Source organism: Equus przewalskii, chromosome 18 (assembly GCF_037783145.1).
Source record: "Equus przewalskii isolate Varuska chromosome 18, EquPr2, whole genome shotgun sequence".
In the NCBI taxonomy this organism is placed as follows: domain Eukaryota; kingdom Metazoa; phylum Chordata; class Mammalia; order Perissodactyla; family Equidae; genus Equus; species Equus przewalskii.
The window spans coordinates 44,153,485-44,176,743 of NC_091848.1; the positions used below are offsets into that span (position 1 = coordinate 44,153,485).

Here is a 23,259-nt window from a genome sequence, read left to right on the forward strand (position 1 = left end):
AAGGAGAAAATGGAACAAGAAAAGCATAGGAGACAGGCTCTTCAAAACTACATTTTCTGCCCCAATCCTCCTCTTTCTGTCAACACACAAATCCCTTCTCCACTTTCCTCTCCATTCCAATTTCCCTCCTGGACACCCACATCCTCCAAATCATGTCCACATTAGGAAAAGTGGGTGGCCCTGGGAAACACACAGACCACCACTCCAGGTTGAGTTCCTGGCAAGTTCAACTCTCAGTTCTGCTTCTGGTTTGGCCCTGCCCCTTAACCTCTCTAGGTTGATTTGTTTGTTTGTTTGCTATTGTTGTTGTTGTCTCTGCTTTTGACTTTTAAAGTGTCAAATGAAGAGCGTGGACCAGATGCGCCCCTGCTGCCTCTTAAGACTCTTCAATGAGTTGACTTATTTCCTACCTGGCAGCTAAGGAGTCACCCAGCCATAAGTGTTACATTGAAACAATTCCCCTCCCCATTAACAAATAAATAATTACTGCTTTCCCCCTGAGAAATGAGAGAGCCACAGATTGGTTCCATGTTTTATTGATGGAGATGCTGTGACGAATCGGCTGGAGGAGCCCATGTCTGGCTGCTGAAGGACCCTCACTAATGCTTGGAATCTTAATGAGTGCTGGCCTCGCAATGCTATGCAGAGCAGAGCATGCAAGAGGAGGTTGGGCAAAGAGGAGCCTGCAGCAGCATCAGCCACATTAGTGAAAGCCAATGTAGGGCCTCCTCTGGCAAGAGAATTTTGTATTTAGAAGTGCTTCAAATAGCGATCCGTCTTAAGATAGTTATAGCTTAAGGAGAAGGATTTAGGAAAGATTGTGAGCCCTTCTTGGGGCGTACATAGCACACTGACTTTGAGGCACTGGTACCTAGCCCAGTCTTACCTCTGACACCGTCAGCAGTCAGTTGTAACATAGAGTGGGCCAGATCTAACCATTCTCTTTTCTCTCTCTCTTTTGCACTGCAGGACCTGGGTCGGTGAGAGGAATAAACGGATCCATCAGTCTGGCCGTACCACTGTGGCTGCTGGCAGCATCTCTGCTCTGCCTTCTCAGCAAATGTTAATAGAATAAAAATTTAAAAATAATTTAAAAAAACACACAAAAATGCGTCACACAGGATACAGAAAGAGAGAGAGCGAGATGGGGGGAGACTGTTTATTTCACAACTCTGTGTGCTTATAAATGAAGGGGGAAATAAGAAAACGAAGAAGAAAACATAACATTTAAAAATAATTTGAAAGTCCATCAATAAAAATTTGATTATAATTCAGGACGGGAAAAGTTCTACCAGGATATGTGTATATCTAAGCAAATGTATGCTGTATAAAGACTACATCATGCTAAGGTCATCTAGAAGTTGTAAAAGTAAGACATGTGAAGAAGTACCAGATGGATATTAACCCCCACACACTTTATCCTTCCTTCATTCTTTTTCATCTGTGGGGAAAGAAAAAATAAGGTCTTGCCTTTGGTGTTTATATTTCCATCATCTTTTTATTCTGTTTTCCATCTGAGCTGACTTGTAGCCATTTCAGACTATCAGCAGAATACATGCTGGAGTCCTGCGTTGAGCCTTTATCTGGCTTTCCTGCCCCCACTATCTCTCCAACTTTTAGTACCATCTTCTCCCCTTCCAGTGTGTTCTATCTCCCCAGCATCCATCCCAGATATTCCCTTTCTATCCCCCACCCCCACCACTTCTCTTCACTCCCACCCTTCCTCCGTCCCCAGCACTAGTCATGCCGCAAATGCTAGGAAGTGCCATTTTAATTTTCTCCACTGTGCGCGCGTGCTCAAGTCTCTCGCTCTCACGTGGGTTTACCTGTGTGAGCGTGTGTGTCTCTCTCTAAAGCATGCCAAGGGAATGGTCCATGTGTACATAGACTCATTGTGCTGTAGATACTGTCTCGCATTGTAATTGTGAGATGCGGCTGTGACAAGTTGCTGAGGGACATGGTGGGGAAGGAGGCAAGGATCAGAGTCTCTCCCCCAATCCATGGCTGTCCCATGACACCAGTGTGTATTCAAACCAAGCTGTGCCCCTTCTAAGGGCAGAACCTCATATTCCTCCTAGTCCAATCATCAGAACCCAGTCGAGAGTCACTCAGAATATCACTGTAAATGAAAGTGCCTACTATTGATGGGGTGAGCAAACAGTAGAAAGAATCAGTGACAGGGATGAGGTGACCTAGCAGAGAAGATTTCTGATTTCACTCTAGTTTCGTGAGTCTGAGGGATTCGTAGATCTCCTGGCTTTTTGCAGGCTTGGTCCCGCTCTGCTGCAGGAGTGAAAAGCATGTGTTGAGTAAATCCCAGAAGCAGAAAAGCCTCCAAGTGTTAACTCCCAATGAAAGAATGATGAGCCACGTGGAGATCCTAAGCAGCCCTGTTTTGCCCCCTCCAGAATCTTCAAATAACGCTACATTGGCCCCATGGATTCGCCTGAGCAGAGATTGTTTCCCATTTCAGATAAAATATAGTGAGAGTGAGCAAGGTGGGAAAAGCAGACAGATGTCTAAGGTCCCTTCTCATATTATAGATATACCATCAGAGCTCTAATACAGACCATTGACCGTAACCAAAAGGAATCTACTCCTTGTGCTCCTTTGCAGATATTTGTCCTGGTGTTCTAGGCTAATTCTTCATTTGGTTGCCCACATTATCTCCTTTCCGTTCCACTGATGGTTTTTGCAGCACCGATTCATAGCAGTCCGTCATTATCCAGGAATGGCATTATATTCCACCATCCTTGCTCACTTTTGGCTTCTAGTCTCTTGAAAAAGATACAATGGGGATATGGTGTTTAAGTTTACATCTATAAGAGTCATCTTGCCATTAATATTGAGATGTGGGTTAGTTCCCTAACCAAAAGAGCTGAGAAAGTTGTAATGATTTAGGCAGAAGTTGTACGCATACCACAAAGCTTGGCATCACCACAACACCAGAAGGATTTTCTTAGGAAAGGCCTTGCAGAGAGAGCTGGCTCTCTGTGTAGATATCTTTGTCGGGAAGATAGCTTTCACTTAGACTGTAGGAGGCATTGGAAGTGGCTCAGTCTATCAAAGAGAACAAGATCATTATTGAGGTCATAATTGAATGCATTTCAGCAGAGAAAAATATGGTACGTCACCAAGTTTTGGAACCTGGAAAATGGCTGCCATGTAATATAAAACAGGAAACTTTATAACTGTAAATCAAAAAAAAGAAAGAAGAGTGAAAGAAAGAGAGGAAGGAAGATAGGAAGGGAGAATTAGAGAAAGAAAGAAAGAAAAGCAGGAAGAAAGAGAAAGGGAGGAAGGAAGGAGGAGGGAAAGGAAGGAAGGAAAGATCTGAAATTTGTCTTGATAGATTTTATTGATTGAAGGCTCTTTGCAATGAGTCTCATCTTTGAAGGTAATGATTTCTTTGACGAGCAGCATTTTTAATCTCTTCCAGGGGATTCTATTTTTTTTAGAAGCTTATCACTAGCCTTTTATGATTTTGCAGTTTAGACATGAAACAGAAGGACACATTGGGCTTGGGGATGGGTAAGTGTATTTGTGACAGATGCTGGCAAAGGACAGAAATTCTTATTCACGGAGGTAGCTACTGAAATATGGGGAAAGTGAGCCATATTCCTATGCAACATCGATTCATCGACAATCAGGAATTTCTCTAACAGTTTGATCTTTCTAGTACAGGAATAAAAGCTTATCATCCTTGATGATAAATCGTCCCTCTATATTGAAGGGCCAGCCACATTTTTAAGTGGAAGCTTTAGAGGAGTGCATGCTAATTTCAAGAGATATAAGAGAAAAGTAACAGGAGTTAATTCAGTTTAGTGTCAGTTTCAGGAACAGATCCCTGTGGCACATCACAGATTTAATCATACACCTAGATTTTTTATTGTCTCCACTCCATCATAAGGACAAAGTCTTGGTTTTATGAAAGGAGATTCTCCATTTAAAGGAATGTCTTTGCCGTGTCAGCACCATTTGTTCCCTGAGTTTTACTATAATGGACCATATATTAAACATAATTAAACATATATTGAATATTGTGGTGTTTGCATATATCTCTGGCAGGATCTGGGAATTTTAAAAATTTGCCCTGGCTTCTGTTTCAGAGCAAACATTGACCCCAGAAATCTCATAGGTTTGAGAATGTCTCTAAGCAATGTGAAGAATGGAGAAGAACATAGCTTGGAGAAAGGTCAGGAAAAAGGGAGGAATCAGAGGACTGACACCAAGAGATTGTCTGAACACGGGACTTCTTGGAATTTAGTTCATCATATTGCTAGAAATCCCTTCAAGAATTTTGTCCATTGATAATCAAAGTTTGAAACCCTGCACTGAGAAGAACCAATTGGTTGGAAACAATACACTGAGAGGAATGAAATGCACCAATTAATCTGACTGGCTAAAATATTTAATGTCCTTTGTAGGCAAAATGATACTCCACCATTCATAAAACAAAATCCTTAAACTCTACTTACAGTTAACAAAAGCAGAAATGACCTTGACCAAGGGCACTTCCATAAGAATGAGAACTATCCTAGGTTTTTCAAATGCAGGATTATATCCTCTGTGCAATTGTTCATCAGAAAGTTTTGCCTTGTTGGAGGAATAGTGTTACTTGTTTTGAGACATAAAATCCCTCTGCCCTAAAAGAACTAAGGCTTAGGGAAAAGTCACATGTGTTTTCTGTTGGGAAGAATTGTCCTATTGACTTTGCCTTCTCTTCCAAGTCAGACAGACTTCTCCCATTGCCAGGGGCATTTTTTTACTTCATATTCAGACAACTGGGCTATCCATAGAGACCTTGTAAAAGTACTCGTGATTTTCATGTTCTTGGAGGACAGAAACAAAAATCTGTTTCTCCTCCAAAAATGAACTTACCTCCTTTGCACACAAAAACTAAACTCCTCAGCATGAAATTGTTTCTGAGTTCTTACCTACCGAGTTGTTAGCTTCTTAACTACCCCGGAGTCACAGGTTCCATCCCCAGGTTGGTTGGAGTTTGACTGTCTATTGGCTTGTCTCCCAGAATTCCTTTTTGTTTATTGCAGGCCTTGAATTATCTGTGGAAAAATAATATATATGTGTATGTATTTTTTTTAATCTTATCTTTACAGATGTTATATTTACAATATTGTATGTATTATAAGACAAATCTAGAGCAATGGTTTAAACTTAAAAGGAAGAAAAGTATTGAATTTGGTTAAAAAAGAGAGCTATGCTTCATCTAGAAAGACATGAAACCCCATTTTTTCCACTTTGTAATTATTTATTTAAGAGGAATTTGCTTAGGGATCACGTTCCATGGGGTTAACCACAGCCTTATTTCTCTCTTCATCTTCTTAATCTTTTAGCCTGGATTTGGTCTTGGTTCCCCAAAACTATCACTTTTATAGAAATGTAAGTATAATGCTATATCTGACTTACAAAAACGATTAATATTTTGAAGACGAATGTTAAACATACCGCAAAAATGGTGAGATAAGACCCTGAGTTAAGAAATGCAAATCCAGGTTAGGTATCCTCCTTCTTTCTTAAGTATCTAAAATATTTCTCCTCCAAAGACTGCATTTGCCCCAGTGATGTAAATTTTCCATCATGGTGGCATAATATCTGTAAACATCTCACTAAATGCAAAATGGAGTTTACATTTATGTGCATATTAGTGGAAGAGAAGTAAACTATGTATTCTTATTTGCATGTAGCTATGTTGTCAAACGTGGCCGACTGAAATTCAAGAAAGAATTTGTTTTCACCCAGCAGTGTACATCACTTTCCTCTTGGCAAGGAAGCTGGTGTTAACATTAGGTTTAGGTTTAACATTTACACCAGCGCAAATGTTTATGGATATTATGGAAAACTTATTTTAAAATCTTGATTTCCTTTCAGTACATTTGCATACTGTGTGCTGATTAATAAATTAGGCACCAATCATGTGTGAATCAATGTAAATCACTAGTTTATGTACATAATATAAACTATGTAAACTTCATTTTTCATGCAGAGCCCAAGTTCAGCTAAGCCTATAAATCTTAAAGAAAAAAATTTTTTAAATGAATAAAAACCAAAGCATTTCACAGGTCAGAATGGGAAGAAGTATGACTAATGGCTCAAACATAAAGTTGCCTCAGCAAAAGGAAGCAGACCCACAGGAACTGTTATCGATTCACATCCTGCTGACGTCACAGGAGGCCGCCTCTGTGTTCCTTCAGGACCTAAATGGAGTTTCTCCCAACTCTTGTCACAGTTGTCTCACCTGACCCCAAAGCAAGGGAAATGAAGAGACAAGGGGGAAGGAGATTTCAGGGCTCATGTGTCTGTTGCATCAACTCACAAGCGGCTTCTTGTTACGTTTTACTTATCATTTAAGACATTTTATTTAAATAGCTCCAAGAAAGTCACCTACACCTGATGAGCAAAATATTACTCAGTTTTTATTTTCCATTCAACGAAGACACTGGGAAAGCTTCTTTGTCATCTTGATCCTAAGAAATGTAGGGTATAAGAGATGTTATATCCTTGAGAAATATCTTGTGAAGTCACCCTAGGAAATAACTGCTTTTACTTCATTGGGTAGACCTGTATTTCTGCATGTCTATTCTGAATATTGCAAATTAAGTACAGAATCATTTTAATTGGGAGTATCTCTCTCAGGCATGCTCTCTTGGAGTCTTTTTGAAATATCTGATATGTTTAACAGAATGACGTATATACCTTTTCTACAATCTGAACAACTGGTACATAAGGAGTCATCAAGAGATGACTTCAGGGACCACATGATTTTTCTGCAAGGACTGTTATAGAAAGAAATTTAGGTAAAACGAACAGTACACTTAAAGCATACTCCTCCACCCAAGCTAAACGAGAACGTTAAAGTGAGGTGTACTGGATTGGGAGTCAGAAGAATTCTGTTTTAACCCTGGATCTGGCCACAACAAGCTGTGTGACCTTAGGCAGCAAGTCATTTAAACTCCCTGAGTCTTGGTTTTCTCATCCTGAAAGTGAGGACTTTGGATGACATCTTTAAAACTTCTGTCAACTCTAAACTCTCTGATTCTGAATGAGAATTTAGTGCTGTGGTCATGCTGTGCCCAGCTAATCATTCCATGCAGCTGTTTGTTGTCTCTAGTTTGGTCTCTGTACTATCCTCACTTCTCAGAACCACCATTCCTTCATCTCCATTTCAAAAGCCGAAACTTCCTAGAATACAGGGCTCCTCTCCTGATCAAAGTTTCTTATCAATGGAGAGAAGGGACACTTTCAGATTATACTGAGGGTATTGAAATATAGCTGGAGTTGTTTCCTTATTTATAATATAAAATCTAAGCGCTGAACTATATCCTAATAAAGTTTCGTAGGAAGGGAAATAGCCAGATTGGATATTATGCATGTAACAAGCAAGGAAGTTGTGCATATAAAAGGAAACATCAGTTTTCTCTCATCCTGGGCCAAGTGCCTCATTATACTAAATGTGTGTCCTTGAAAACTCTTTGCTTGTGCTGATAGCAGTAAGCACGTGGTTCCAGGCAGGTTCAAAAGGCTGTTCCCTGAGAAAAAAGCAAAATAAAATATTTTATTTTGGAAGGAATTTCTCATGGCCTAAGTTTCCTCAAACTTGACTTTTAGGCTGTGAAGTCAAGGAAGTGGATGGAGTGAAAACAAACGTCATTTTCAAAAAGTACAAATCCATTCCATTTAAAGAAGACAAGTTGAAAAGAGGACAAAAATCAACACATTTTAGGAAGTTATAGAGCTGAATAGAGTAAGAGTTGTTGTGAAGGCCAAAATCAAATGTGAAAATTGAATTCTCTGAGAAGCGGGTAAGCAGAAAGGATGGTTTCTCAGGTGGCTAATGAGGAATACTTTCTTGTGCCATGTTCTGGATCGATTGAGCACAAGCCCACTTGTCTTGACCCACCAAAGTATAGCCCCACATTATCCTAGAGGCTCAACTTAGTATCTGTCCAACAGTAGCTTTTCATGCATTGCCTAAGAGAACAGAAAGAATCTGAGTTATCTGTACACTGAAGAGCAGGGATTACTCATAACTTCCCAGCATTAGTATCACTTTATGTAAATAAGGATATACAATCGCTGAGAGTACTCATGAAGCTCTACTTAAGTGGGAGAATGACCTGCCCACAGGACAACTCCCCATTTCCATGATTATTTCAGAGGTGCCTCTTTTTGAGTGGTGCTCCTGGATTTATTTCTACAGTCACATTCATCTCTGCACAAGCCCTCTCTATGTAAAGCCAGGCACAGAGTAAAAATCTCCTCTTGTAAATGAAGAAAACACCTGGGACTACTAGCTTCATGACACGTGGTAGTAATTCTAAGCTATCTGGAGCCTTTTCTGAACCCACTTCCCTAAGTCTTTGCTCTTCACCAGAGAATGTACATGGTTCCTCCTGGTGAATTATGGCCAAGTTCTGCTCCTTAAGTACTTACTGAGAATGGGGGAAAGTTACAGGGAGGGAAATACAGGGGAGAGAAGCCCTGGAGAAAACCTCCCCTTCCTTCCCCCACCCTGGCTTCACCCCTTCCTTCTCTCTGCTCTACTGAAGGGTGTATAAATCCTGCTCTTGGTTAGAATTCTCTTATTAACAGTGTTATATACATATAAATATATATATATATATAAATATATTCCTTTTTTCAGCCCTGTAGACATAAACAGAACTGTCCTTGATGATACAAACACATGGCCATTTTTGGTTTGGGTTTTTTGTTGTTCAAGGTTTTTTACTTTTATTGGGTGGATTTTTTTTCCCTGGATACTAGCTCTGTGAAGGAAAATAAAAAAGCGCAGTGTGTGTAAAAAAAAAATTAAAATTAAAAAAAGCTTTTTTCCTTTTCTTTTTAAATGTATTTAAATTCTGTTCTCTCTTCTGTTACTTTACACGTATGAATGCTCTGCTCTTCTGTGATCTTAAAACAAAATGAAATAAACGTGAAAAAGAGATGTGTCTTCATTTCCATGAGTCAGTGATCCTGTGGTTGACTGTGCTGCTTCTTGAAAGTTTTCATGAATAAGATAAGGACTGAAGACAATGATAATGGAAATTATGTGAGGAAGGGGTGGACAAAATACTGAAGAATCACTTGAAGTCTCTTCTACCACAGACGGGAATGTGATATTTACAATAATTGTCTTTATCTAAGCAAAGAGATTCTCTGGCAGTTTTCTTTTTTCTCCCTTAAGAGGTCATAAGAAAAAGAGCAAATTATCATTGGGAAGCTACAGATAAAGCATTAAGAAGTTCTCAATTGTTAGACTTGAGTGAGACCTTAGGACATGATACCAAAAAACATTAGGGAGTATACCCTTTCTTTGAAGTCTCCATAACAGAGGTTATCTTTAAGGGTTAGTTTGAATGAGATCCTACCTAATAGTAGCAGGAGAAACTAAATTATCTTCTAAATTTCTATTTCTACTTACGGAAAAAGTAGTTTGTCTTTTATTCTTACTGAGAGCTATTACCCTCACAAAACGTTTCCAGAATCTCCGTAGAATCCCGATAGCATCATGCAGGACAGATGGTAGATGGCAGAAGAAAATGAGAAATAAGCACTCCACAATCTAAAAAGGTGAGGTTGGCTAATCATACATCAGAAGTGATTGAGAGGGTCTGAAGTTTGACTCTTAGGAGCCAAATTGGATTGGAAAAACCAAGAGAACTGATCCTAAATTGGGATGGGTGGCTAGGGGAGAGGGTGGGGGAGTGAGAATTCATGGTCAAATTCAATAATCAGCAAAGGGTCTCAGACAGAAGGAAAACTGCTGGCCCTCTCTGGTTCAAAGAGACAGCTTAAGATCCCAATCTCCCTAAATTTGACCTTTATCTAAAACTGAAAATGCCCATCCTCAATGAGTTTTCCAAACTCAAGGTTAAAGACATAATTCTCAAAAAGACAGCCCTCACATCAGACACTAGCTACAAATTTGGGGTCCTCAGGCCACCCTAATTTCTGATCAGCTGGCTACAAATTCAGGGGTTCCCACTATCCTCTAGATTTAATAATTTCTAGAATGACTCACAGAATTCAAGAAGGTGTTGTGATGATAGTTTTGTTACAGCAAAAGGACACAAATCAGTACTAGCCAAAGGATGAGACACATAAGGCAAGGTCTGAGAGAGTCCCAAATTTGAAGTTTCCATCGTCCTCTCCAGGTGGACTCAGGACACATTACCCTCCCAGCACATTGTGACAATGTACCATGTTGCCAACCAGGGAAGCTCACCCAAGCTTTGGTGCCCAGAGTTTTTATTAGAGTTTCATTACTTAGGCATGATTGATTGAATCATTGGCCACACAGTTTAACTCAATCTCCAGTCTCCCTCCCCTTCCTGGAGGTCAGGCTGATATCACCATCACAGGACTCAAAATCCCAATACTCTAACCACATGGCTGCTGGTCTTTTTGGCATGGCCAGCTCCATCTTTAGCATAAACTACCTAGGGTCCCACCAGGAGTCACCTTATTAGCATAAACTATCAGGTGTGACCCATGAGGGCCCAACATGAATAACAAAGAAACACCATCTACTCAGAAAATCCCAAGGAACTGGGTTACCCCTCCCAGGAACCAGGGACAAAGGCTAGTCAAAGTCTTTGTTTTATAGCTCCCATTACCAATCTTGTAAAAAACCACTTGGAGTCTTTAATAGCATTGTCCCCTGCTGGCTTGAGATTTTATTTCCTTTAAGCCACTGAAGCTTTGGGGTTAGAAAATTAACACCAGCTTGAGGTTTTGTTGTCATCGGTGCCTCAGAAAAAACTTCTTCTAGCATGACCTCATTTTCTACTCCTTTTACATCCATCTGTTTAAAAGTACTTCCTAGAGCTGGCCCTGATGGCCTAACAGTTAAAGTTTAGTGTGCTCTCCTTCAGTGGCCCAGGTTTGGTTCCCTGGCACACAACCACACCACTTGTCTGTCAGTAGCCATGCTGTGGCAGTGGCTCATATACAAGAACTAAAAGAACTTACAACGTACACAACTATGTACTGGGGCTTTGGGGCAGAAAAAAGAGGAAGATTGGCAACAGATGTTAGCTTAGGGTAAATCTTCCCCAGGGAAAAAAAAATGTATGCCCTAAACAGCATGTGAGAGCTGGGAAGAAGGTGAGTCTGTGGTTCTAACCTCTTAAGGAAAAGGCCATGTCTTTTTCACTCTTGTGACCCTTTCAGACCTAGCATGGTGAAAGGCTAGTGGCTTAGCAAACATTTGTCAAAATGGAATGGAGTTGTGTTCAATGCAACCAACAGATCAACTACCTGTGGAATTCTTTTCTATCTGTCACTATAACCTCACCACAGCTGTGGATGATTTCTGAATTCAAGTCTATGGAATAAAAGGCAGATCCCTCCCTCATACACATAAAAAAATGTTACACAAACATGAAAACTTGACTGCCTATAAGCCCAAGACTGGAGTCTTAATGGTCTTTGTGTGAAGAGGAAAAAGCCCTCTCTCCACTTTCTTTTCTGAGGTCTTCTCTTCTACTCCCTAGACTGGCCACTGGCCAGTTGGGGTAGCCTTCCATTAGTCAAAGCTTCTTCTTCTGCAAAGACTCTCGAACTGTTGAAGATCTATGGCAAACCCTAGGAATTGTGTCTGACAACATGCATTGGAAGGACGTCGTCTAACTTAACTACCTCTTACAGACCCAACCATTCTCAATGAGAAGGTGCAGGCTGACTTGCCATGGGCTTTTAAAACAAAACACTTCTTACTCCATAAGGTAGCATGAAATTTGGACTACCCATGTTATCTTTACATCATTCTACCTGCTCATCCTGCTCCTGTCTGGCCTCCAGGATCAAATTAGAGATCCATTAATCTAGTAGTAAGTGTTCCTATCTCCCAAGGAACCTCTACTTCAGGTTCTGTCTGCCCAGAGATGATGTTCCTACTAGCGGGAGCAAACGCCAGAGGTGGGCCCTGCTTAGAAACCCAGGAATAGGGAAAGGATGCTGGTAAGGTTAAGAGAGATGGCACAGTTATGGCCCTAAGCAGCTCCAGCTTAAGTCATCAGAAGCTCCCAAGCAATTGTCAATGAAAATAGTACTTCAGCACTCTGTCAGCTATTGCACCCACAGGCTCCATTCATCGATCTCAATTGTAGTAGCACTTTGACTTTAAATTCCTGGACTATGAACATACCTCTCTGCCCTTTTATTATTGTTCTGCCTCCTAGATAATTAGCCAAACTTGCATTACTGAGTTTTTGCCTTATTCTTGATATGTAAACTCCCAGGCTCTATACCGGCAATTATGAGATTGCATAGCCTTCAATAGCATGAATTCACACAGATACATTAATATTTGAGTAAATTTTGGAAATAAAATAGAAAAAAAAATGTCCCAGGAGCCAGCCCAGTAGCACAGTGGTTAAGTTCACACACTCTGCTTCAGTGGCCGGGTGTTTTTAAGTTCAGATCCTGGACATAGACCTACACACTGCTCATCAAGCCATGCTGTGGTGGCATCCCACATACAAAAATAGAGCAAGATTGGCATAGATGTTAGCTCAGTAACAATGTTCCTCAAGCAAAAACAGGAAGATTGGCAACAGATGTTAGCTCAGGTCCAATCTTCCTCACCAAACAAAAAAAAAAAGAAGAAGAAGAAGAAAAGAAAAAAACCTCCCAGAATCCAGAAGATTCACCAGGGAGGGGACTGAGAATCTCTTCTGGATGAAGACATTTCCTAGTGCAAGAGAGTTGGGTTGTGCACTTAAAAAACCTTCTCATAGGGGCCGGCCTTGTGACCGAGTGGTTAAGTTCACTCACTTTGCTTGGTGGCCTGGGGTTTCACTGGTTCGGATCCTGGGTGCGGACACGGCACCGCTCATCAGGCCAGGCTGAGGTGGCATCCCACATAGCACAACCAGAAGGACCCACAACTAGAACATACAATTATGTACTGGGGGGCTTTGGGGAGAAGAAGAAGGAAAAAAAAAATGAACGTTGGCGACAGATGTTAGCTCAGGTGCCACTCTTTAAAAAAGTAAAGCTCCTCATAAAACTGCTCCCAGGTCAAGCCGACCTCTGCCCGGACCAGCTACACTGCCCTGAATCGACTTAGCCAGGCCTGGAGAGTTATGTAGCCTAGCCAAGAAAGAAATGAGTCAAGAGGAGACCTGGTTCATACCCATTAAATACGCAAGAGCTCTCCCAAGACATAGACATTCCTCCACCCTCCCCTCACCCGCCGTGTGGCCACATTCTAAGACCTGGAGAACCTGTCTCCGGGCGTGACTAGTGACACGACGTGGAAAGACACAGAGCTCTTCCTGTGCATCTGTTAATCCTTTGTTTTACAACTCCATCTTCCAGAAAGAAAGCCCAAACCAGGCTTCTTGTTGTTCTGCAAGGATCAGTTCCTAAGTAGCAGCATCCTGGTATTTTTCCCTTTTTAATCTTAATTTGTGATAGAATAATGGTACGTTCCGGAAGACAAGATATTTGGATATCAACGAGTTGGACTACCAAGGACTCTAATTACCCTGTTCTGCCTCACATCCTAAATGAATATTAAGAAACGAGATGAAAACCCAGGCGACACAGCTTTCAAGTTTGGTTTGAGTGAACAGTACAGGCCTACGTCCCCGAGCTGCTGTGAACAGAAGTCATAGCGGCTTCCCCATGAGTCCCTTTTTCTTGCTCTTCCCTGTATACATCAGATCATAACTGGAATGAGCTGAGTCTTTTTTTCTTCCTGTAAAGCATCTCGAACAGACAATAGGCTTCCCATCTTCCCAAAGTCCTCTTAAAAATAAGAAGTAATAAGGCAGAAGCTAAAACAAAAATTCCTGGTGGATATAGTCACTGTTTTCATTAACATTTTAAATGGTTATTTTTAATGGTACATTTAACTAAAGCTAACTTATCCATGGGAAGAGAATGTGGCCATTAAGATCAGCATCTGTTGAACAAACTGAGGCTCCATATTCGGCGATGCGTGATTATAACACCGAGAATATTACATGTTAACAGCAGACTCATTAGCATTAATTGCTGCATTTAGTCCCACTTAAAACCTTCTGTATATATAACATTTGTTAAATACATTATCCTTTTTGAAATAAATACCCCCTAAAATATTATCACATGAGTAACAATGGAACTAATTCGAGATTGGCATGTGTGACGTGGTGGTGAGAAGAAAGAAAGCTAATGATGACGTCCATGGCCCGACAATTTGGTTATGAAAAAGCACCACTTGTTGACACGGTGCAAAATTCAGCCTGAAAAGGGAGGTTCACACAGAAGCTTGTGTCAGCTGCAGATATGTTATTTCTCAGTACTTAACAAGTTGTTCAATGGGAGCGGTGGAAAAGACTCTGGAGAGGTGTGAATACACAGATGCCTATTACCGTGCTACTCATTCATCCATTTGTTTGTTCATTCACAAATCTTCATGAAGAGACTAGTGGGGGCCAGGCACCATGCTTAATTATTCACTTGCTCTCTGAGGGCAAGCTCCTATCCTCTGGAGTTTATGTCTGGCTGGGAGGACAGATATTTAAGAAAGATTTATAAGTTAATCCTTTCATGATGCATATAAGGTATTTTAATCATTCTTTTATAGTCCTGCCATTTGGCCAAACAGACTATGCGTGTCTAGAGCTGGGTCTATGTGCAACTGGGTTCACTAAAAGATGGGGCTGTGAACCGTCTGCCAAAGGAAGAGGCAGCTTTTCAGAACACTTCACTGTGTGCAGTGTCCTAATCCCTCCTTTTTCTTTTAAACTATTTGATTTTGAACTCTACTTCCTGCTCCTCTCTCAGAATGTATCACACACACACACACACACACACACACACATCTGCCTCTGTACCAATGTTTCCTCAACTTTAAGCTCCACACTGTCCTCCATCATTATCCCTTCTGGAATTTCCCCTTACTTATTATCTGTCACTGAAAAATGGGTTTAGTGTTTTGACAACTCTTGTTAACACACCATTCATTTATTCATTCATTACCCAAATATTTGTGGGTCCTCACTATTTGCCAACACTGTGCTTGGTGATGGGGGCACTTATGAGTGGAGGTGAATCCTATTCTTTGATCCTCATCTCTACCAACTTACCTAAGCTTCAGGTGGAGAATCATGTTTGGAAAGGTGTTAAGTGAGATGGCATTGTGGCAGCAGATTGGCACTGCCCGATGAGAGAACTGACTACGACGCTCACGTTCAGGGATTTCTCTAACAGGGAGGAGACGATGGGTCTGAAATGAAAATACATAAATGCCTTTTCTGTCTCCACAAAGGTGTAGAGCTCCACATCGTTGAAAGTTTGTTTGGGGAGAAGAGGAAGAAGAAAGAGAAAGTACTGCAGAATAAATTGCTGTCAACAGCACAGAAGAATATCACAAAGTTTATTCAGGGAACCCAAGTCAGGAGTAGGATTGAACGCCATCTGGAGGTTAAGGTGATGTGGAGAAGGGCAAGGGAAAGACTTTACAGGAACAAATTGTTGTTGATGATGATAAGTAAACTATTTTCAAGCCCTCGCGTTTTATGTGTATTATTTTCTTTAGTCTTCATTATGAATTCTGTGTGGTTGTTTATACTGTTAGTCCCATTTGACATAGGAAGAAACTGAATCTTTGAAAGTTAAATGGCGGCCCAAAGGAAGTGGATAGACTGGCATCCAAATTGGGATCTATGTGCCCCCAAAGGCATTGCTTGTAACCACTACACTATTTCCTGGCACAAAGCAAAAAAAGAAAGTCAACATTAGGAAGATTCACTATAAAAATACTATATGTTGAAGCAGCACATATCATTTCACACAACTTCTTTCCATAGTTATCCTAGGGTACCAATTAGCGATAATAAATGCAGTAATAATTAATGGCAGAAGACTAACACTTAGTCCATGTTTCACAGATGTGAAACTAAGCCTCAGAAAATTAACCGCTTGGCTCAAGGTCACACAGCCAGATGAATTGTGGGACCCCGGCTCCCGATCTCTGAACCTTCTGGGTCTAATATGAGTGTGGCTACCTGACCTCTCTCCTTGTGGAACCTGGAGGAGGACTCTCAGTTGCCAGCTTCAGTAGCCCACATGAATATGCTTAGAGAGGGTTTGGGCTGAACTGTGTCCTCTCAAAATTCATAGTTGAAGCTCTAAGCCCCCAGCACCTTAGAGTGAGACTGTGTTTGGAGATAGGGCCTTTAAAGAGCTAATCAAAGTCATAAACATGGGACCCCGATCCAATGTGACTGGTGTCCTTACAAGATGAGGTCGAGAAGGGAAGCATGCACACAGAAGAAGGACCACATGAGGATACAGCAAGTATGTGACCCTTTGCAAGCCGAGGAGAGAGCCCTCAGGAGAAACCGAGCCTGCCGCCACCTTGATCTGGGACTTCCAGCCTCCAAAACTATGAGAAAATAAATTTCTCTTGAATAAGCCACCCAGTCTCCGGCACTTTGTCATGGCAGTCTCAGCAAGCTAACACAGAAAGCAGGGTCATTGGCCCATGTGAGATTTTGCTAAACGTTTTTATTTTTCAATCCTAGGGTGACAGTGACTATAGGGATATGTATTTCTACTCTCACTCCACATCCGAAAACACAACAGTGAGTCCCATAAAGTGGTAAATCTTGCAGGTAGGGGTAAGAAACATTAGTATGTGTTGGGCGGGGGGTAAGTAAAACCAGAAGGGGTGTGTGTGTGTGAGAGAGAGAAGGGGGTAATATATATACTGTGAGATTTTATCCATATATATATATGGATACAGATATATATGTATACATATATCAACATTTCCACTCTCAATAGAAAACACAGAGAAAATACAATCTATGCCACTCCATAGCATAGATTCACAGATTCATCTAAATTCCTTGTGATAAGCTCTTTCTGGCACAGCAGCGGAGCCTGGAACTGAGCAACACTCACTGGCTGCTATTGTAGACGAACCTTGCCACAGCTTCAATGACACCCGATTAAATTACGGTTTCCTTGGCTGAACCCCTGATGGAAGATTGTAAGAAAATGCACTAAGCAGATTCAAGCAGAAAGAGATCTCAAAAAGGAGTGAAAAGGACACTGAGGAAATAAAATGTAAATTGTGGAATGTTAGGGGGATAATTAAACAATTATTTAGTGATTTGAAGGTACGTCTCTGACTTGTTCTGAAAAACCTGTGGCAGACTTCCTTTTCTCCTATAGCACTGTCTTGCTTCGTCTCTAAGGAGCATCCTCTGAGTGTGCAAAGCCCGTCCACATACATTATCACTTTTGAACCTCACAGCAACTTATTCAGACACGAATCATAGAACTCTTCGCAGTTCATAATAACCATGTTACAGAAAGGTTTTGTATTTTGAGGGCCCAATGCATTTTTCTCTTCCTATTGCTTAACTGCATCACAATCCATTAACCACAATGAGAAATGTTCTATCTCCAAACTGCATTCCTGGAATGTCCCCAGCACTTCCCAGAATGAGGGTTAAACGCTCAGGATGGCCACTTCCCTGAGAGCTCCCTCTGAGTGGCCCTTGAGATGCCCATCCCCTCCATTCAGTCTTTCAGATAGGCAACTACTCTTCATATGGCACAATAAGCTGTAGTGACCAAAACATTTTCACAAAACCATTTGTTGTGGTGAATGAGTTTGGGCAGTACTGCCCACACCCATATGCAATGATTTATCTCCTGCCAAAACAGTGTTTACCATCCTGTCCAGGCTTTCAAAATCTGACCCCCCTCTCCCAAATCTGGAACAAGATTGGGCAATGTTGACAAAATAGTCACTGAGACTGGGATGTAGAAAATCCTCTTCAACCTCTTCAGTGCTTGTCCCCAGCTCTAGCTAGCACACACCTTGCAGGATCTCTCTCCTTTTGTTCTTCTGGAGAGGATGAAAGGGATTAGGTCAGGAGTCACAGAAGTGATTCAAAAGAACCCATTTTTGAGGCTATTTGTTGATGTTGGGATTTGTTTTGTTTGTTTGTTGATGAGTGAGTGGCAGAAGCCTTTGTGAGAGTGTTTGTCACATACGTTTGGATTCTGAGCAGCGACTGGTCTATTTCCTAAAGGACAAGCTAGTATATAGAGGTCAGCCGAGAGAGAGCGAGCTAAACCCTGGATCAGATAACAAAAGCAGATGCAGCTGATGGCGGCCGGGCAAGGCTGGAGTTAACAAGCCGGCAAGCGCCCGGGGTTCTGTCAGACACAGGCAATGTATGGCGTAACTGCTTCTGCTTCTAATGATCTAGCGATGTGGGAGACGTGAGAATATTAAAACAAGACAGAAAAATGGAAACTGATTTCTAGCAGCTGCCAAACAAAATGGGTGTAAAATTGGAGAGAAGTATATTGAAATGTTCACAAGGTTCACTTCACCAGAATGAAACTTTACCTCTCACGGATGTCAAATCTTCCCCTCTCTTTCACGCATAGGTCCCCTCCCATTTCCCATCAAACTGTTGCTCCTTGCGTTCTTTCTGCATCCTTTGCTATCACTCTATTCCCTCATCACCGTCACTTTGTCTTTCTTGCTTCTTAATTTCCTTCATTTTGCCTATTCCTTCCTCTCCTCTCCATTATCCTATCACAAACATGCTCTTAGAGTTGTTCTCCCTTGCTTTCCATCTCCTTCAAATACACACACACACACAGGCACATACACGCACACACACTGCTTCTCATTCATTAGTAATTAACCTGAGAACCGCATCTCCTATCCCCAGCGGTTGAATAGAGCTGTAAAAATGCTCCCTTTGAAACGCATCCAGAAGCGACGCTGCGGGGGCTGCGGGTGGGCGGTGCTGTGAGAGCTGCAGCGATGCTCTCACCCGCCACGAGGGGGCAGAGGTGCGCGCCGGCGGGCTAGCGCTACTGCAGAGCAGGCCCGGGAGCGCTTGGAAGGAGGGCTCGGAAGGTTGATCATTTGGTGTCACCCATCACAGCGGCTGACAGCCCGCGTAAGGATTCTACCTGCTTCCCGGGCGGGCACCGAGGGGCGCAGCGAATAAGCAAGCGATTCCTGACTAGTGCGGGAGGGGTGAATTCTGCCTCGGGCTAGTACAGATATATCTTTTCCAGAAACAAAGGAGTGAGTCATGCTGCCTCTGATTAGAGAAGGAAAAAAGGCAAAGCTGGGCGAGCCCGCTGGGACCCCCGCAGCTGTGCGTCTCCCGACGCTCCCACTCGCTGCCCTCAGTCTTGGCCCCTGTGGTGGGCGCATGATGGCTGCCCCCAGGACCGGGCCCCGTGCCCGCTTGCGCTCCTCCTAGTTCTCCTCTCCTGGTAGCTGCACCGGTCACCGCCGTCGCCAGGTCAGGAGGAATCTAAAAGGCAGCGTTGTTTGGTTACCTGAGGGACAGGCAGTGATGGAGCCAGCCCGCGGAGTGTGTGTGTGTTGGGGCGGAAGAGGCTGATTTGCAAACCCAGAAGGGGTAGCCAGGCGAGCTGCCCGCCTCTGCGGGTGCCGCTGTGAGCAGTGACAGTTTGGCGAACTGGGCAGCAGGTGGCGGTAACGCTACCTGTCAACCTGCAGCTCCTCGTAGCTGGAATCGGAGCTCTAAGAACGTGTTTGTCAGAGATCAGCGCCCCGTGCCACTCGCGCGCGCGCGCGCGCGCGCACACGCACACACACACACAGATGCACGCACGCGCATGCGGACAGACAGGGTCCTGGTGTCCCTCTGAGATTCCTCCTTCCAACGTAATTCCAAAATAGGGTCGAGAGGGTTATTAACCTTAATAAAACAGTGATAATAAACATTTGTCGCGTGCTATGTGCCACGCATGTACCGTCTTACATGATCAGTAGTAAAATAATAATAATTAATAGCAATATGCCAAAATAACGTTGATTGAGAAATTAACTGTATCCTATTTCCTTGGTTTCAGGTCGAGAGCATGAGAGGTATTTTTTCCCTTCCAAGAAGGTAGCCAGGTCTGGGGTCTCCCTACCTCCAGAGGAGCAAGAAGACTTATTCATTTATTTATTTATTTTTAGAAAAGCTAGGGTTATTTGGTTACATTTCGGCAGGATTCAGCCTCCAGACTGTTTTCCCCAACAAGGTATTTTTTATGGAAATTTTATGTAATTGTCCAGATTCACAGCTCCCCTTGAACAAGTAGAACATCTGGAGATGCTGGACCTAAATGAGAACCATCAGTGGGAGCTGAGGAGCTCTTACCATCATTGGAAGGGGCAAGTTTGCCACAGTACCCACTTGGCCCTATTGTGTTACACTCAGCTTTTTCACCTGCATGACCTTGTGAGGCATCTGAGCATAAGGGTCCTGGTGTACTAGGGGCTCGTGGAGATGGAGAACTGAACTATCAGAGAAGGAGGCTCCACAGGTTGAAGAGGAAGGGAATGGCTGATTTGAGGAAAGAGTTCTATTCAGGAGTCTGGGAAGAATAGATTGATCAAAAGTGTTATCAACAGACCTGCACTCTGCTTCCACGCAGTGCCCCAGGGTGACCAAAGCTTGGGAAGAGTGTTGTGATACCTGGGGCCCCAGATATGGGAACTGTGGTCAAGGTCCCCTGGCCTCTTGTGACAGCAATGGAGGGGGGGTCACCAGCAGGGCTCCCTTCCTTGGGATAGGTCGTGTGGGCTTGATCAAGGAGACAAACAGAGATCAACTACCAGAAATCTCTTTAGGGATGCTCCTGAGCCCCTGGGATTCTTGTGTGATCCCAAAGGAGATGGAAGGGACCCGCCTCCCAAAATAATTGAGGTAAGTTTACCTGCCAATCCCGATATATGCAAGCCGAACCATCATTCAATTTGTCTTAGACAAAGAAAGAAACGTGATTTTTTTCAGCATCCAAATATTTGTAACACTAACATTTTCAGAGGGCTCCTTATGCTAAATTTGATTCTTGTAATAACCCATTGAAGTGGACATCATTGTTATCCCACTTCATATCTGAGGGAAATAAGACTTCAAGACTTAGATAAAATGTTCATAATCATACAACTACAGATGATCCCCAAACTAACGAGGGTTTGGCTTACAATTTTTCGACTTTGCGATATTGCGAAAGCAATATGCATTTGGTAGAAACTGCACTTCAAATTTTGAATTTTGGTCTTTTCCCAGGCTATCAGCATGTGGTAGGATCATCTCTTGTGATGCTGGGCGGTGGCCACGAGCCGTAGCTTCCAATTAGCTGTGTGATCACGAGGGTAAACAACCAATACACTTACAACCATGCTGTCCCCATCCAGCCATTCTGTTTTTCACTCGCAGTAAGTTACATGAAATATTCAACACTTTATTATAAGATAGACTTTGTGTCAGATGATTTTGCCCAACTGTAGGCTAATGTAAGTGTTCTGAGTATGTTAAAGGTAGGCTAGGCTAAGCTATGATGTTCGGTTGGTCAGCTGTATTCAATGCATTTTCAACTTACAATGAGTTTATCAAGACGTAACCCCATCGTAAATCAAGGAAGATCTGTAGTGCATGATGGAGCCAAGGCTTAAACGCAAGTGTGTGTGTGACTTCAGTTCAGGAGTCAGCAAACTTTTTCTGGAAAGAACCAGATAGTAAATATATCTTGGGCTTTGTGAGTCATACACTCTCTGTTGCAACTACTCAGCTCTGTGTTATTGCATTAAACCATACGTAAATAAATGAGTGTATCTGTGTCCCAATAAAACTTTACGGACTCTAAAATGTGAATTTCTTGCAATTCCTACTTGTCACAAAATATTATTTAAATTTTCTTATTTTTTAACGATTAAAAAGTGCAAAAAGCGGGGCCCTGCACTGTGGCCTAGTGGTTAAGTTCACATGCTCCACTTCGGCAGCCGGGGGTTTCGCTGGTTCAGATCCTAGGCACAGACATGGCACTGCTCATCAGGCCATGCTGAGATGGCGTCCACATAGCACAACCAGAGGTACTCACAACTGGAATATACAACTATGTACAGGGGGGCTTTGGGGAGAAGAAGAAGAGAAAAAAAGAAGATTGGCAAGAGATGTTAGCTCAGGTGCCAATCTTTAAAAACAAAACAAAAAAGCAAAAGCCATTCTTAGATTGAAGCCTGTATGAAAACATGCAGGAAAAAAAAAAAAAAAGGTGGCAGGCTAGATTTGCCTAATGGGCTGTAGTTTGTCAAATCCTGCTCTGGTGTCTATACTAATCCGTATACTTTATAAGCACTTCCTGCCTCTGGACCTAAACTAGCCAGTCCTAGTGGAGAAAAATCAAAGACATTTTGCCTCCTCACATTTCAACAGGCATAAAAACTGCCCACTCCCGAAAGGAGGAGCTCTTCCACCCCAAGCCGTCATTGTGTCAAGGTCATATTCCGTGAGGGAGTACGATATATTAGAAACAGCAGTGGGCTTGACATCAGAGAAGCTGGCTTCAAATTCCAAGCTGCGTGATTTTGAGCAAATGACCTAGGTTGTCAGAGGTTCAGCGTCTTCATTTATCAATCACAATTCTTGCCTCAAAGGTTAGCTGTAGGCATTAGATCAGACAACGCACATAAAGTATATAGTACAGACAGGCAAATCCAGAATTGGGGGTGCTTAAACTTTATTCAATTTAGAGGACCCTATCTAAGAAAAAGAATATAAAATTTTTATGAAAGAAGTAGCTACTGAAAGCAAATATTTAGAATTTAGGGTGCCTAAATTTTATTCAATTTAGAGGATCCTATCTAAGAAAAAGAACATACAATTTTTATTAAAAACCTAGCTGCTGAAAGTAAATATTTATTTAGAATGAGAAAAAAAAAATCCCAACAAATACTAGGAGACTTAGAGATTCCAGTCATTCTCTTCTGAGATTTCTTCAGGAAATTTGCCAAAAATGCTTACATGCAAAATTATCTTGATTATGACTTGACCTTTCCTCCCCATCAAGAACATACTAGAACACCCAGCAACTCACAGCATTCAGAGGGGTCCACACAAGTGAGAGGCTCTGGAGCTTAGTGTCACAGTGTGGCAGCAGCAGTGGGAAGGTAGCAACAGGAGGGGAATTAATCAAATAAATAAATATATTAAAAATAATGGGAGTTAAGTTTCTCATTGTCAGAGAAGGGAGGTGGAAATATTGCAAAAAGAATGAACTCTATAACTTAGGATGGAATCAAAAGTATTGATGTGACATAATTTTCAATATAGGTGGATACAAATAGAGACGGTAGAAGTAGATAGATAGATGATAGATATAGATAGGTCGATGATAGTAAGTAGATGTAGATTTGAATGTATGCACATATACATGTGTGTACACATACATAATCCT

At 42.0% G+C, this 23,259-nt stretch overlaps 1 protein-coding gene and 1 long non-coding RNA gene across 4 annotated transcripts in view; both read left to right on the forward strand.

Annotated features, from left to right (window-relative positions):
• Positions 1 to 4,031, forward strand: part of LSAMP (limbic system associated membrane protein) — a 600,383-nt gene extending 596,352 nt beyond the window's left edge. For 2 of the 3 annotated variants that reach the window (XM_070582659.1, XM_070582658.1), the window contains one exon: positions 970 to 4,031. In XM_070582659.1, the coding sequence (XP_070438760.1) occupies positions 970 to 1,067 (98 nt within the window). In that variant the 3' untranslated portion in view covers positions 1,068 to 4,031. The remainder of the gene's footprint in view (positions 1 to 969) is intronic. The other variant, XM_070582660.1, reaches the window with a different exon arrangement.
• A 14,820-nt stretch (positions 4,032 to 18,851) lies between these two features.
• On the forward strand, positions 18,852 to 21,669 carry LOC139077031 (uncharacterized). Its single transcript, XR_011529183.1, has 4 exons — positions 18,852 to 18,953; positions 19,885 to 19,900; positions 20,651 to 20,726; positions 21,093 to 21,669. It is a non-coding gene; the product is annotated as an uncharacterized lncRNA (long non-coding RNA).
• The last annotated feature ends 1,590 nt before the right edge of the window (positions 21,670 to 23,259 follow it).